The sequence below is a fragment of the Myxocyprinus asiaticus genome, chromosome 27 (assembly GCF_019703515.2).
Source record: "Myxocyprinus asiaticus isolate MX2 ecotype Aquarium Trade chromosome 27, UBuf_Myxa_2, whole genome shotgun sequence".
Classification (NCBI taxonomy): Eukaryota; Metazoa; Chordata; class Actinopteri; order Cypriniformes; family Catostomidae; genus Myxocyprinus; species Myxocyprinus asiaticus.
The window spans coordinates 45180676-45198173 of record NC_059370.1 but is presented as its reverse complement, the minus strand read 5'-3'; the positions used below and the strand labels follow the sequence as shown (position 1 = coordinate 45198173).

The 17498-nt window shown below is 41.1% G+C and overlaps 1 protein-coding gene across 2 annotated transcripts in view; it reads left to right on the top strand.

Moving 5' to 3' along the window:
• Positions 1-2560: 2560 nt before the first annotated feature.
• Positions 2561-17498, top strand: part of LOC127418065 (ankyrin repeat domain-containing protein 50-like) — a 32004-nt gene continuing 17066 nt past the window's right edge. For both annotated transcript variants that reach the window (XM_051658424.1, XM_051658422.1), the window contains exons 1-3: positions 2561-2717; positions 7264-8020; positions 16646-16860. In XM_051658424.1, coding sequence (XP_051514384.1) covers positions 7548-8020; positions 16646-16860 — 688 coding nt within the window. In that variant the 5' untranslated portion in view covers positions 2561-2717; positions 7264-7547. The remainder of the gene's footprint in view (positions 2718-7263; positions 8021-16645; positions 16861-17498) is intronic.

Below are 17498 nucleotides of genomic sequence, written 5' to 3'. Positions count from 1 at the left end.
TTCATATGGTCCCTTGCTACACTCGCCACAGTATTAGCACAGTTCAGCACAATGTGTGGACTTTTCATATGGTCCCTTACTACACTCACCACAGTATTAGCACGTTTCAGCACAATGTGTGGACTTTTCATATGGTCCCTTACTATACTCACCACAGTATTAGCACATTTCAGCACAATGTGTGGACTTTTCATATGGTCCCTTACTACACTCGCTACAGTATTAACACGTTTCAGCACAATGTGTGGACTTTTCATATGGTCCCTTGCTACACTCGCCACAGTATTAGCACATTTCAGCACAATGTGTGGACTTTTCATATGGTCCCTTACTACACTCACCACAGTATTAGCACGTTTCAGCACAATGTGTGGACTTTTCATACTGCCCCTTACTACACCAGCCACAGTATTAGCACATTTCAGTACAATGTGCGGACTTTTCATCAGGTCCCTTACTACATCCGCCACAGTATTAGCACGTTTCAGCACAATGTGCGGACTTTTCATATGGTCCCTTACTATACTCCCCACAATATTAGCACGTTTCAGCACAATGTGTGGACTTTTCATATGGTCCCTTGCTACACTCGCCACAGTATTAGCACATTTCAGCACAATGTGTGGACTTTTCATATGGTCCCTTACTACACTCGCTACAGTATTAGCACGTTTCAGCACAATGTGTGGACTTTTCATATGGTCCCTTGCTACACTCGCTACAGTATTAGCACGTTTCAGCACAATGTGTAGACTTTTCATATGGTCCCTTGCTACACTCGCCACAGTATTAGCACATTTCAGTACAATGTGCGGACTTTTCATCAGGTCCCTTACTACATCCGCCACAGTATTAGCACGTTTCAGCACAATGTGCGGACTTTTCATACAGTCCCTTACTACACCCGCCACAGTATTAGCACGTTTCAGCACAATGTGTGGACTTTTCATATTGCCCCTTACTACACCCGCCACAGTATTAGCACGTTTCAGCACAATGTGTGGACTTTTCGCACGGTCTCTTACTACACCCACCACAGTATTTGCACGTTTCAGCACAATGTGTGGAATTTTCACATGGTCCCTTACTATACCCACCACAGTATTAGCACGTTTCAGCACAATGTGTGGACTTTTCATACTGCCCCTTACTACACCCGCCAAAGTATTAGCACCTTTCAGCACAATGTGTGGACTTTTCATACTGCCCCTTACTACACCAGCCACAGTATTAGCACATTTCAGTACAATGTGCGGACTTTTCATCAGGTCCCTTACTACATCCGCCACAGTATTAGCACGTTTCAGCACAATGTGTGGACTTTTCATATGGTCCCTTACTACACTCACCACAGTATTAGCACGTTTCAGCACAATGTGTGGACTTTTCATACTGCCCCTTACTACACCAGCCACAGTATTAGCACATTTCAGCACAATATGTGGACTTTTCACACGGTCCCTTACCACACCCGCCACAGTATTAGCACGTTTCAGCACAATATGTGGACTTTTCATATGGTCCCTTACTACACTCACCACAGTATTAGCACATTTCAGCACAATGTGTGGACTTTTCATATGGTCCCTTACTACACTCACCACAGTATTAGCACATTTCAGCACAATGTGTGGACTTTTCATATGGTCCCTTACTACACTCACCACAGTATTAGCACATTTCAGCACAATGTGTGGACTTTTCATCAGGTCCCTTACTACATCCGCCACAGTATTAGCACGTTTCAGCACAATGTGCGGACTTTTCATACAGTCCCTTACTACACCTGCCACAGTATTAGCACGTTTCAGTACAATGTGCGGACTTTTCATCAGGTCCCTTACTACATCCGCCACCCACAGTATTTGCACGTTTCAGCACAATGTGTGGACTATTCACACGGTCCCTTACTATACCCGCCACAGTATTAGCACGTTTCAGCACAATGTGTGGACTTTTCACACGGCCCCTTACTACACCCCTCACAGTATTTGCACGTTTCAGCACAATGTGTGGACTTTTCACACGGCCCCTTACTACACCCACCACAGTAGTTGCACGTTTCAGCACAATGTGTGGAATTTTCACAAGGTCCCTTACTATACCCGCCACAGTATTAGCACGTTTCAGCACAATGTGTGGACTTTTCAGACAACCTATTACCCACCTTATGAAAAATTTCCAATTTATATCACCGTTACATTAACGATCTGGAACTATTTAATTTTTGTGGTAATCAACATTATGCCACAAATGCTGTCGATTAAGCTTAACATATTATTTTATCTTTATCTGTCTATATCTACAGGCCTATGTTTCGTATTTCTTACTATAAATGCTATTGACTTCAATTGATATATGCTTTTTGTTGCCATTCTCTGTGACACCTTTATTCCTATTGGCCTGTTTCATGAGAAGTCACTGTATCGTTTTTCGGGTGTGTTTCGTCCCGCTAATGGTCGTACAGATATGGCGGCTGCGGGGGAAAAGTGACGTCACTGAGACGGCTCCCATCCTCCTGTGCGCATGCGTCATGTTTAGTGGGCGGAGTCTCGGGTCGTTCAGCGAGTGTCTCGCTGCGGGAGGAACTCAAATGCACAAACCGAATGGAAAATATGAAAAGAAGGATCCGGGACCGGGAATAACGACACAAAACCGTCATCCGAGTGTTCATCTGTGGATATGAGATGATATATGACAGGACAGAAGCGCTGAAGGTGAGATATTTATGAGATGTTAAACGCGTTTCATCCGTCCATCGGTCAGCTGAAGTTCCTCAGTCACCGTGTCTACACTGAACGCGAGTGACGCGACGCGACGCAATCAGAACGCAACGGGTATAAACAACGAATCTGTCCACGCTTTGCGCCCAACATGTGACGCTACGAAACTGTAACGCGACGCTCGGAGTTTCCACAGCGTCGTTTATTTTAACAGGAGCGCTTTGTGTCGCTTTCAGTGTAAACGGTCTTAAATGACCGATTCAAATGTTTGGTTGTCTCGTGCGGTGTTTGGAAGCGTTTTGTTTTGATGGGTGTTTTATTTAAAGGGCAGCGCTGAGATTCATTCTGGCACTTAACAGCAGATTTCAATATGTCAGAAGTTTTATTCTTACAATATAACTCTGGTAAGTTGGTGTTATCTATCAGGGTAATTCTCCTATTTTACTCCAAAATCAAAAGAAATTATATTTTGGTTATTTTAAATGAAGACTATTTTTGGGGCCATTAATATTTTTTACATTGTGACATTATTTTCATGACAGTTACATACAATTTAATCCATAATTTTCTTTGCCACTATGCAAAAAAAAAAAAAAAAAAAAAAACATGGTTATTGTGATATTCTCATTACTGCATGAAAACATGCGGTAACATGAAAACAATTTTTTATAAAGTATTTATACATCATAGTAACACTCCCTTGAAACTTTCTTTTATTTTAGTTTAATTAAGTTATTATTTTTTTTTTTTATTTTTTTTTTTGATATCACTGAGAAAAAAAAAAGTTGTTTGTTTTACGTAATTCAATTGTTGATTTTTTTATCTATTTATATTTTTATTTTTATTTTATATTTTTACTGTGGCAGGTGTGGATTAAATTACTGTAGATAGTAATTAATTACTAACTACTAATTACATCTTCTACAGTGTAATTAGATTACTGTACTAATTACTCTGTCTGAAAAGTAATTGCATTACTTATTACTAATTACTTCTAAAACCCTGATCAACCTCGACCAGATGAAAAATACATGAAGGATAGTCATGAAACTGTTCTTTAAATTCTTTCAAATAAATCATATAAAATCAAATAAATTATTCATGAACTGGCCAGAGAATTTAAAGGGGCGGTGTTAAATTAAAAAAACATATATTTTAACATTAGACATCAAATTTCGATTTTAAATTCACTATTGTAATATATAGAATTGCTCTTTAGTCTGTACAGTATTTTTAATGCAATTACATCAGAAGTAACTAATTAAATTACTGAAAAATTAAAAGAAGTCCCTTACTTTTTTCAATGAAAAAGTACTTTAATTACTTAGTAATGCGTTACACCCAACACTGTCGGTTCCACACAATGAAAATGAGTTTCCTTTAATATAAAATGTAAATGTAGACTTTACTCAAATATTTTGTGTTGAGGAAACTCAAAGGAATTGAGTTAACCTCACTTAAATTTGATTTGTCCAAATAACTCCATTGAACTTTGCAGCTTGCTACAAGCTAGCAACAATAAATACTAGCATATTATATATATCTTTTTGTTTACTTTAACAAAGATGGTGCTGCTGAGGGTTTACACTGATCCCCAATCAGCCTTTATGCTGATGATCCCTCGGTCTTTCCTTCATGACAAAAGCAAAACACAGTGTTATTTTTAGTATGGCAAATCACCCATTTAACCATTAGCTCCACTCTTCTACACAATGGAAACCTCCAAAGAAAATCCACCAACACAGAAACTTTAAACACTAACAAGTCTCCTTCTTGTTTCATTTTGTCTAGAAATACATTAAAATGACACTTCATTTCAAAATGTACTCTCCCAGTCCAGTTGGGTAATGCAAATTCCCTGCCCGGTTTCAGCAATACTTTGATACAACAAATATTATTCACATTGATCCAACACAACTGGATTAAGTAAACATGGATGGATTGTACACAATGAATGCTAAAGAAATGTGTTGGATTAACTCATTTTAATTAAGTAAATTGAGCAAGCAGTAAAAATGACGGCCATCCGTTAGAAGTCTGAATCCATTTAATCATTTCATACCAATGTAATCATATCACTTTTTAATGACTGTTAAATTTTACTTGGACTTTACGCAATATGATTATGTTCTCATCTCAAACATAAATATATTAAGCTGTTTTAAAGTGTACTGGTTTAGTATTTTCAGTAGAGCTGCTTTCCATTTTTTACAGTGTATGCTACTGAGAATTCCCATTGAAAACATCAGGAATAGTAAAATGTCCGGAAGAGTTACCTTGGCTGGTAAAATGTTGCAATGCAAAAATGGTCCTCAATGTGGGCTTAGTTTTTTAAACAATTCTTCTTGATTTTGGGCTTAAATAAGGCCAAGGCATTTATTTATTTATTTATTTAATTAATTTTTTGACAGGTTTCGTGAGAATCACCCGCTACTGTCATCTAAAAATAAACAAAATTACAGAAATATTCTGAAAGCTTCTGACAACGTTTGGAGGAGTTTCCATATTTTACTATGACTTTGCAGTAAGGGACAAACAATAACTCCAGTAATTGGCGGAAACTGTGGTTACCATGGTAAATTCTTGTGTGTTAGTTAATTAGTTCAGTGACTGTCAGGATCGACACAGGAGTCTTTTATGTCCTTTAGGAAGCACTGGCTATGTCTAAAAACCTACTTGGTTTCATACACAGCATTTATGGGCATCATGACGCGTTCTGAGTCAGCATTATTTAGAGCATCAAATGAGTGTGGTGAGTTAGCAGCTTTTTTTGGCATCTTGAGTGTTTGATTCCTTAAAATGCTACTGATTCATGAGCTCTGATTGGCTACTTGACATCACCTGGTGTTTGGGTTCCTCGTCACAGTTGGCTGGATATTTACATATCTCTTGGAGCTCATTTTAATGTTCCCAACATGCCCAGAATTCTGCACATGCCAATGATGGCCAGAAATGTTCTCTAGGTAGGCAGCTTACTGAGACCCCTTTGGAAGGCACCTTAATCCTCAAATAATGCTGTCTAGGTAGGCAGCTCACTAGTTTTCTTGCAAAGTTTTGTATAGAGCTAGGTATTGCTATGGATTTCGATAATCGTAATTCGATTCCTATTCACAAGCCCTCGATTCAATTCTGATTTCGATTTGATTCTATTCTGATTCATTTGGTTAGGGTTAGGTTAGCCCACCCTAACTAACCCTAACCCTAATTTCAGTTTTAATGTCCATTTTGCTTGCATATGAAAGAAATTGTCTCTCAGCTATTATAAGGGGGATCTTCTAACTTTGTACATTACCAAAATATTACGTGACGCACATTTTATTTTATCTTAAGTTTTTAATCATTTTGGTTACTTTTTAGCTTTTTAAAAATGTACAAATCCATTTATCCCATCGTTAAATATCATGTTATGGTAGAGTATGAGACGGAGAAAAACACAGACTAATAGTAACAAAACAGAAGTTAATCAAACATATTCGGTGTAAAACAGCAGCACTTGGGCCTGGGTAGCTCAGCGAGTATTGACGCTGACTATCACACCTGGAGTCATGAGTTTGAATCCAGGGTGTGCTGAGTGACTCCAGCCAGGTCTCCTAAGCAACCAAATTGGCCCGGTTGCTAGGGAGGGTAGAGTCACATGGGGTAACCTCCTCGTGGTTGCGATTAGTGGTTCTCACTCTCAATGGGGCATGTGGTGAGTTGTGCGTGGATCGTGGAGAGTAGCATGAGTCTCCACTTGCTGTGAGTCTCCGCGGTGTCATGCGCAACGAGTCACGTGATAAGATGCGCGGATTGACGGTCTCAGAAGCGGAGGCAACTGAGACTTGTCCTCCGCCACCCGGATTGAGGTGAGTAACCGTGCCACCATGAGGACCTGCTAAGTAGTGGGAATTGGGCATTCCAAATTGGGGAGAAAAGGGGATTAAACAAACTTTCAGTATCCATGACGACAAGTGTCATTATAGAGTCACAAAATCGCAATTGGACGTGTAAGAGCCAGCTAAAATCTTACTGAGTGCATCTTGAAATGTTTTTATTTTGTTGTTTTTGCTCAAAACTGACTGGAAAGAACAGAAAGGGTTTTAAAAGAGACATTATTCTCTTTGGTCGCATTTGCAAGAGATTTACTTGCATTGCAGAGGGTTGTGCATAGAGTAAAAGATTTAAGAATAGATATTGAGATTGAAATGAAAATCGCAATGCATCGGAAAATCAATGTTTTTACCCAGCTCTACCTATGATGGCCAAAAATGATGTTTCTCTTGGTAGGCAGCTCACTGATTAGCTTTTGGAAGGGACCTATGATGCCCAATTAACGCTGTCAAGGTAGGCAGCTCACTAGGTTTTGAGAATCACCCACTAGGTCTTTTTGTATATTTTTGAAGCCAACTTGAAACGGTGTTCGCAACCCATTTATTTCCGTTGGGACATTTAATGAGGAAAAAAAGATTTGTTCACAATAAGACCAGGAATGTTTTAAAGTAAACAACGTCAGGTTTTAGTATATGTTGACTTTAATGGTGACTTTTTGTGTTATTTTCAGGGTGTTTCATCAGCCTGTTAAAGCAGCACAATGACAAACACACTCATCTCAGAGACATGGATAGAGTTTGTGGAAATCTCACTCTTTAGGGCCTGAAACACCCCTCAACCTTCATCATCACCTCAGGATCTAGTATTCATCCAACCACTGGTGTCCTGAAGAAAGGAGCTGTCACTCAAACTCATCAAGATGATGGACTGGTGTCTGTGCAAACGCCCTCACAGGGTTTGAGCATGCCCAGTTGCATCTGAACTCCCCTGGTGGTGACCCACAGGACACAGAACATGGCCCAGACCAGTCTACTGCAGGGCAAACGCTTCTACTGCCGTGAGTGGGTGTTCCAGAAGATCCAGCATTGCCTACAAGAGAAAACCAACAACCTCAGCATTCCTGGAACAACCGAATCGCTGAACCCCGTCAGCGGCCCGCTCTCTGGGCCAGGGAAGGCAGGATCGTGGGGGGTTCTGCTGGTGGGCGGGCCAGGCAGTGGGAAGACGGCTTTGTGTACGGAGTTACTGTGGCCTGGTTCCGTTCACGTCGTCCACCGCAGGCTGCACCAGCACTGTCTGGGCTTCCACTTCTGCCGGGCGGAAGATTCGGATACGCTATGTGTAAGCGCATTTGTCCGTGGGCTGGTGGCTCAGATATGCCGGTCAGGACTCGTCCTGGATTATGAGGAGAAAGTGCGAGAGCCGGCAGTCCAGAGCGCTCTTCAGCCGGGAGAGTGTGAGAGAAATCCAGCCGAAACATTCAAGAGGTGAGGAACACACGCTCGCACACACGCACACAAACGGCAGCAGTGCTGTGTAGTCTCTGTATGTTTGTTGGTAGAGCAGGGGGTTATGGGTTATCTTTCAGTGTTTGACATTTTATTCAGCTCCGTGTGAGTTCTCAACACTTAGAGGGCGGAATCTTTGCGATGTGTCCAGCGGGGACATTACACTCGTATACACACTACAAACAAACAGACAACAATAAGTCCGTGCCAGAGAAAGGACCTCTTATAAAACAAACGCTGATGGGACTTGTGACAATAAAAGATAAATTATTCGCGTCTTTTGTAAGTCAGCATTTTACCACGTAAGCATGTCAATTGGATGATCTGTTGACGCTCCGCTCATATTTAACATAATTCCAACTTTATACCCATTGGTGCCAAGCTTCTGAAGCATCAGCTAATGATTACCAGATTATATTTCCATCAGCAGTGCCAGCACTAAAAGCAGAACAAGACGTGCTTTTCATATAGAGTTCAGCGCAGCGCTTGCTGCCCTGAAACAAATCGTGCATTGTATATTCAAAGTGAAAAGACAGCCTGATGATGATAAATATTGTGGAGGATGAGGGTTTAAGAGAATAAATGCGCATTGCAATGAATAGTAGTTCTATCAATCAGTCATCATCCCATTTAGACTTTGGTAAATGTTTAATTTGTGTTGAATTGGTGCTATTTAAGCGAACTTCTGTCTTTGTACTGTGGAGTTTGGAAAATGTTAATAAAGCATTATTGTTGGGGCCCGGGTAGCTCAGTGGGAAAAGACGCTGGCTACCACCCCTGGAGTTCGCTAGTTTGAATCCCAGGGCGTGCTGAGTGACTCCAGCCAGGTCTCCTAAGCAACCAAATTGGCCCGGTTGCTAGGGAGGGTAGAGTCACATGGGGTAACCTCCTCGTGGTCGCTATAATGTGGTTCGTTCTCGGTGAGGCGCGTGGTGAGTTGAGCGTGGATGCCGCGGTGGATGGCGTGAAGCCTCCACACGCGCTATGTCTCCGTGGTAACGCGCTCAACAAGCCACGTGATAAGATGCACGGGTTGACGGTCTCAAACGCGGAGGCAACTGAGATTCGTCCTCCGCCACCCGGTTGAGTCGAATCACTACATGACCACGAGGATTTAAGAGCGCATTGGGCATTCCAAATTGGATGAAAAATGGGGAAAAATCCCCAAAAATAAATAAATAAAATAAAATGGTTATTGTTACATATTGTTTTGTTCTATTGTGGTGTTCTTTCCAAAGAAGGAAATAAATGCATTTTGACAGGAAATAAGTATATATAGAGTCAGATTTCAGCACTTTTAAATTAATCGCGATTCGAGATTAATCGCGATTAACTATGAATAATTTACCTACTAACAGCACTAATTTTTATTTATTTATTTGGAATGCCCAATTCCCACTACTTAGCAGGTCCTCATGGTGGCGCGGTTACTCGCCTCAATCCGGGTGGTGGAGGACAAGTCTCAGTTGCCTCCGCGTCTGAGACCGTCAATCCGTGCATCTTATCACGTGGCTCGTCGTGCATGACGCCACGGAGACTCACAGCATGTGGAGGCTCATGCTACTCTCCGCGATCTACGCACAACTTACCACGCGCCCCATTGAGAGTGAGAACCACTAATCGCGACCATGAGGAGGTTACCCCATGTGACTCTACCCTCCCTAGCAACCGGGCCAATTTGGTTGCTTAGGAGACCTGACTGGAGTCACTCAGCACACCCTGGATTTGAACCCGCGACTCCAGGGGTGGTAGACGGTGTCAATACTCGCTGAGCTACCCAGGCCCCGACAGCACTAATTTAAATGTTATTGCAAAATATTCAGATACGTACTAATATATAAGTAGTTTGAGAGTGTAGAGAGAGTGACTCGGCTGTGTCATTCACAGTGCATCATGGGAGTGTGCTGTCACTGCAGAGCTCTTTTGGTGCACTTTGTTTGCAGCGATTCTGTGATTGGTGGATATATCTCTTAAGGGTCATGGGTAGTGTAGAGCCTCACCAGAAATGTCGTTAATAAACACAAGTTATAAAAAATTAATTTAAAACAGAAGCATATAGGCTACCATTGATTAACAACCTTGGAGCTCATGGTTGGTCTGTCTTCAAAGGGTCTGTGCATGTGGTACTGTTCAACAGAATTACACACATGTGTTTGTGAGGGAGTGCAGGTCAGATGTTTATGATGGTAAATGATTGGTCAATGAACGGTCAATAGTTGCATTGATCTCTGAGGAATAATCTACTAGCCTGGTTCAACTCTGCTGCCTTACTGTGTGTGTCCGTGCAAGTTCTACTGTCTAATCACACTTGTTAGTGTTGTGACCGTCAGTCTCTCACCTGCGGCATGAACTGCATACATGTACTGCATAAACTCTGCAGTTCTGCTGAATTTGAGTGAAGATCTGCGCATGTATGATGCGCTGTTTGTTCGGAGGCGTGCAGTCTCGTGGAACACACACATGTAAAGGGTTCTCACTCTTCCTTTGTTTCAGTCTTCTGCAATTTTTTTGCAAGAATAGTTTCGTCTATGAGTGCTGCAAATGACCTCAGACATCTCATTTCAGGAGGTGCTTTGAGTTCAGTTCATTTTATTTCCACAGAACAGTTAATTGTGAATGCAACTCTGCAGCCTATACATCTGTGATTAAATCATACACGTTAACCTCGAACCGTGAGTTATATTTCAGTGATTATTATCATCATTATAATTATGTTTACATTTAGAATTGTTTTTAGATCACCTATTATGGTTTTTCAAATATTACCTTTCATGTAGTGTGTTATATAGCCGTTTGTGAATGTAAAAAAGTCTGCAAAGTGCAAGACAAATGGAGTTATTGACAGCTAAAAGAAAGAACCGATTCTGAACACCTGAAATGAGTCGTTAGTATTTCCAGACTTACTTCCTGTACTAACCTACGTAATTTGGTAACAAAAAACCCACCTCTGGTCTTCATTGGCTGCTCATGAACAGCTTTGACCCATCCTCAAACACTACAGTAGTAGTTGCCCTGAAAGAGTTAGGTTCCTGTTGTCGCCATGTCTAGAAGTTGCTGTTTTTTGCACTGCCAAAGCAAAACCACTTTGCATATACTACCAAAGGATGAGGATGTAAAGCGTCAGTGGTTAGAGATCATTTTTTAAAATGATACCAAACCAGTTCAACTCTGACCTTCATTTGTGTTCCCAACCGTGCACATTGTTAGCTGTTAGCCTCTGCTAACCGGCTAACTCACGTTATTGTCAAACTACATATAAACTTACCACTGAGAAACGTCCTGTTCTCGTCGCAATGGTGGTTCGGGTTGATCTTCCGATGCATCATTGTCGGACTCGGGCTCAGATTGGTAAGGTAAAACAGAAATTTTTTTAGACGGAGCTGAAACTCGGATATGGTAGTGGGCGTTTCCTTTCCGACATGTGCTGTAAGTGGTAGACCAATCACAACAGACTGGGACATCTGACCAATCAGAGCAGTGTAGGCTCTCTGAAAGGAGGAGTTTAGAATGAATCCTTTACAACGGATCATTGAACGAGTCATTTTTGACACTGGGAAAAAAAGGTAATGCTGCAGTTTAAATTGTGAGCAAATTAAAGTGTTTTTTGACCTTGAATGCATGTAAATCTATTGTATGAGACCTTTAAAACAAAATTAGGCATGTTTAAAAACCATAATAGGTGCTCTTTAATATGTATTAGTAATTTTCCACCTGTCGTCATAGACGGATACTTGCGTGACGGTAAATGGAGAGATTCGCATTCGCTGGACCAGCTTGCGTTTCCTCTGACTTCCACTGCCAAACGATGACATATACTGACTATATTTGATAATGAAATAATTTTATTTCAGACGGATGGGAAAAATAAAGATGCTGCAGCAGCTGTGCAGCTCATCACATCAAGTGTAGACAGCTCTGTGGATTATAGTCGGGGTGATCTAGCTTTGTTTTGTGTTAGCAGGTCACCATTAGCCCCTGCTGGTAAATTCCAGAAAATGATGCCACGCCTTTAGGCAATTAACCAATTAGCTTCTGATAGGAGGTGTACTGAATTGGAGGTGTACCTGTGGATGTATTTTAAGGCCTACCTTCAAACTCAGTGCCTCTTTGCTTGACATCATGGGAAAATCAAAAGAAATCAGCCAAGAGCTCAGAAAAAAAAATTGTGGACCTCCACAAGTCTAGTTCATCCTTGGGAGCAATTTTCAAATGCCTGAAGGTACCACGTTCATCTGTACAAACAATAGTACGCAAGTATAAACACCATGGGACCACACAGCCATCACACCGCTCAGGAAGGAGATGCATTCTGTCTCCTAGAAATGAATGTAGTTTGGTGCGAAAAGTGCAAATCAATCCCAGAACAACAGCAAAGGACCTTGTAAAGATGTTGGAGGAAACCGGTAGACAAGTATCTATATCCACAGTAAAACGAGTCCTATATCGACATAACCTGAAAGGCTGCTCAGCAAGGAAGAAGCCACTGCTCCAAAACCACCATAAAAAAGCCAGACTACAGTTTGCAAGTGCACATGGGGACAAAAATCTTACTTTTTGGAGAAATGTCCTCTGGTCTGATGAAACGAAATGGAACTGTTTGGCCATAATTACCATTGTTATGTTTGGAGGAAAAAGGGTGAGGCTTGCAAGCTGAAGAAAACCATCCCAACCGTGAAGCATGGGGGTGGCAGCATCATGTTGTGGGGGTGCTTTGCTGCAGGAGGGACTGGTGCACTTCACAAAACAGATGGCACCATGAGGAAGAAAATTATGTTGATATGTTGAAGAAACATCTCAAGACATCAGACAGGAAGTTAAAGCTCGGTCGCAAATGGGTCTTCCAAATGGACAATGACCGCAAGCATACCGCCAAAATTGTGGCAAAATGGCTTTATTGTGAGAAACTTGTGGAAGGCTACCCAAAACATTTGACCCAAGTTAAACAATTTAAAGGCAATGCTACCAAATACTATCAAAGTGTATGTAAACTTCTGACCCACTGGGAATGTGATGAAAGAAATAAAAGCTGAAATAAATCATTCTCTCTACTATTATTCTGACATTTCACATTCTAAAATAAATTAGTGATCCTAACTGACCTAAGACAGGGAATGTTTTCTATGCTTAAATGTCAGGAATTTTGAAAAACTGAGTTTAAATGTATTTGGCTAAAGTGTATGTAAACTTCTGACTTCAAATGTACGCATATGAAGTGGTTAAAAAAATAACTTTCTGTACATAAATGAGTGTTCGTTGATGTCGCTCTTGTTCTGATTGGCTGCTACATGGCAAGCTCCTTGTGTGTATCTGCACTGCAGTAGTGCATGCTGGGAGATTTCAGTCCTTGTGCCCACACACACACACACTCTGTAGCTGAGTGTTGATCTGTAAATGAGTGTGATGTGGGCGCAGTGCCCAGTTCAGATTAGACTCCACAAACTGTCTTATTCTCTCTCTCTCTCTCTCTCTGTATAAGAATAATGAGCAGAGTTGTAAAGCAGTTGTACGAATAATAGTGGTGGTTTATGGTTGCGTAGAATGTTGGGATCTGCAGAACTACATATTTTCAAAATCAGCGGCCTAAATGATCAGTTGACTAGTAAGGCTAACATACAGAGAAATTGCATAATTAACGCCGCCATTTCTAATCGTTCAGTTTGCGTAGTTACACCATTTTCATACAGTAACCTGCAAAACTCATCAACGTCAATTTGTCCATTCTTGAAGTACAAGAACCTTCGTAAGTTATATATGGCACTCAATTCACACCTTTGGACCGCCTCCTGTGTCCTTCAGTATTAAGTACAGTAAATGTTATATCACCCCCTTGTGGTCTCCCAAAGATATTACATCAGACTACATGAAATGGAATTGGACAGTGAATTGGAAAGCATACAAATTAGGCTTCTAATTTAAATGTCAGCAAATGTTAATATATTGATGCCTAAAAAACATATCAAGAAAATAATGTGCCGATTAATAATCAATGTATCTATATTTTATGACATTCCTACTGACTAGTCTTAAAGAGACATATTTGAATTTTGATGGGAATGAAAACAAGGCTGTGAGGAATTGACTTGCGGTCCCTTCAATGGGTTCTACGGTTATTTAATAACCAATTTACACAGTGCATGCCACTGAAGAGACTGTAAAATTCCTCATAGCCTCGTTTTCATTTACGTCAAAAATGTTATATGGGGCTACTATGAACAAGGTCTATATGCAGAGACAACTATAAGTATACTTTTCGGGAAATCAGCCTAGTTATGGTTAAAACACTGCGTCTCTCACTTTCAAACATGAATCTGTTTGTTTGAGTTGGCCTGTCCAGCCCAACACAGCAATATTGGCTCAACCAATGACATAAGTTTGGGTTGGGACTGTCTGTTTGTTCGACCAGTGGCAGATGGAGGGTGTATTCAGAAATCTGTTGGAAAACAATGTTTTTGCATTTCCACTTGGTGACGCTAGCATCGCAGATATTATACAATTTAGCTTTTAAGCTAAAAAACGAAGCAAAACTCTGCATATGCTCAAGTTAACCTCACAAGCTAGTTGACCATCCTGACCCATCCCTTATAGAAGCAGAAAGATATATGAAATCAGTCATGTGTGCACAACACCAGCAATACTGGTAGTCTGACATTGAACATGACTTTAATGTACAAATGTGAGATTTATAAATGCATCTTATGTCAAACCTGAGTGATCAGATGTGACAGTTAGACATGTAAAGTGACTTTAGCAGTGATGATTGAGTCTGTTTAAGTGGACAATGTGAAGCTGACAGAAAATGAGTCAGCAACTCCTACAGACTCAGTCTCTACTTCACATCATAACTCAATAAATCCTCTATAACAGCAATGAACTGAAGCTGAAATATTGTACCATCTAAAGGCCTGTTCACACTAGGGGTGTAACGGTTCTCGGTTAAGAAACCAAACCGTACGGTTGGCCACCCATGGTTCGGGAAGCATTGGCACCGCTGTTCACCTCAAGTTTACCGCCAAAGCAGTGCGTTAACCGAACCTGACTATACTTTCTGATCAGTTGAATGCCACTTTGGTGAATTAAAGTACCAATTTCCTTCCGAAACATCAAAATCTGTACATTATTACAAACTTTTGACTGCCAATGTGTGTGTATGTGTATATATATTCGTGAGTTCGAATCCAGGGTGTGCTGAGTGACTCCAGCCAAATCTCCTAAGCAACCAAATTGGCCCGGTTGCTAGGGAGGGTAGAGTCACATGGGGTAACCTCCTTGTGGTTGCTATAATGTGGTTCTTGCTCTCGTTGGGGTGAGTTGTGCGTGGATGCTGCAGAGAATAGCGTGAAGCCTCCACACGCGCTATGTCTCCGCGGTAACGCGCTCAACAAGCCACATGATAAGATGCGCGGATTGACGGTCTCAGACGCGGAGGCTCCACCACCCGGAGTGAGGCGAGTCACTACACCAACACGACGACCTAGAGCGCATTGGGAATTGGGCGTTCCAAATTGGGGAGGGAAAAAACAGAACATAGACGCCGAAAAAAATACGTACTACTTCTGTCCTGGTTCGGCGTGCGTGTAAAACAGGCATAATGACGCATCTAGAGCACAAGGTTTGGTGAAGAAGAAAATAATCAGCACAGTTACAAACTCCGCTAATGCACCTGTGTGGTTCTGTAGATGGACACGCTCCACCTGTGTTTCATGTGGGCCAACTTGATGACATCAGTGTTCTGCACACAGCCCCCTGCGTTTCTCCTTTCTGGGAACATTTTCTTTTGCAGTCAATTACAACAGCGATGGCCAAAAAACGTTTACTAAACAGGCACTGTTTGCAGACATCACTCAGCACGATTGTCGTATACTGGTAATATATGTCAGTAATGCACGCAAGGGTTTAAAACGCGCATGCGATTTCTTCCTATTTCCTCACGCGACTGTAATCTATCGCGAACATCAATAATGCGCTTATATATATATATTATTTTTATTTTTCCTGAACAAAGCAAATACCGAACTGAAACCATGACCCTAAAACCGTGATACAAACTGAACCGTGAGAAATTAGAACCGTTCACGGCAAGTCCGTTTTTTTTCTTTTTTTTTTCGTGCGAATGTTCATTCACGAACCAGCTTTTGACTTCCCATGGTGCTGTTCACATCGGGTCCGACATTGTTTATTTTTAAGGAGAGTGGTCCGTTTTTTTCAATTCGTTTGTACTTAGCTCGTAGTAAAATATCCCATAAAAATACTCTTTACATGCAATATTTTACTGTAGACAAACGAATTGCAGAACCACACTGCTATTTTTATTGCAAGGATAATATAACAAAGTATTGCAATCATTTAAATCAATAAAAGACCATGAGCCAGTGTTTATATTATTTGAATGTTATGCATCCTATTTTATACTATACCTGTTATTTTTCATGTACATTATTCCATGTGTATTTATATTCGCTGTACCTTGTGTTTAATTATCCAGGCATTAATCCAGGCATTATAAATTGGGTTCAGGAGTCCATTTGGAATATATTCATAGCAAAATACATGTGCAAAGACACTGATATAAATATTTAAGTCTGTTTCTGTGTTTGTCTCTGTCAGGTGTGTGTTGTTGCCATTGTTGAGCTGTAAAGCTCCGTCTCAGGCTCTGTTTGTGTTGGTGGATTCAGTGGATGAGGGCTGTTCATCAGGAGACAGACATCAGAGGTCAAATATCGCCGAGCTGCTGGCCGCCCATCATGAGCTCTTCCCGCCCTGGCTGCTGCTGCTCTGCTCCGCTCGACGACAGAACAAGCACATCACGAAACTCTTCACAGGTGACGTGCTGTACTTTACTCTCACTCACTCCTATGGGTTTAGATTAGTTAGTCTGTGTGATCATAAACAAGCCTAATAAGTGATGTTGGGATAACATAAATTCATTCTTACATAAATCAGTTTTATCCAAAGCCACTGAATGTCAAGAGTAAACGAGAGTAGAACAGAAGCTAGAGCAGTGTAAATGATATTAAATAATGTATTAAGTTCAAATAAAGTGTTGTGTATATATTAGGGCTGCTAGCATCACCGTGACAACTGCCCTCCGAGGTGGTAGAGTGGCACCGCGATGGTAGAGTGCCACCGGTGGTTATGCACGTGATGTAAATATATCAACTTACATAAAAGACCTTGTGAAAACTTGAAATAAATTCCTGAAGTAATATCATTTCGTTAGTAAAGTATCCTTAGTAACTGTGTTGTGGATTCTTCATCGCAGGGACGTATTAATTTTCCATTTTTTAGAGACTTCTTGATTTTGCGCAACATAGTGCATTGGGTTTTTTTTTTCCCTTTTTCACCCAATTTGGAATGCCCAATTCCCAGTGCGCTTTTTCTCGTGGTTGCGTAGTGATTCGCCTCAATCCGGGTGGTGGAGGATGAATCCCAGTTGCCTCCGCATCTGAGACCATCAACC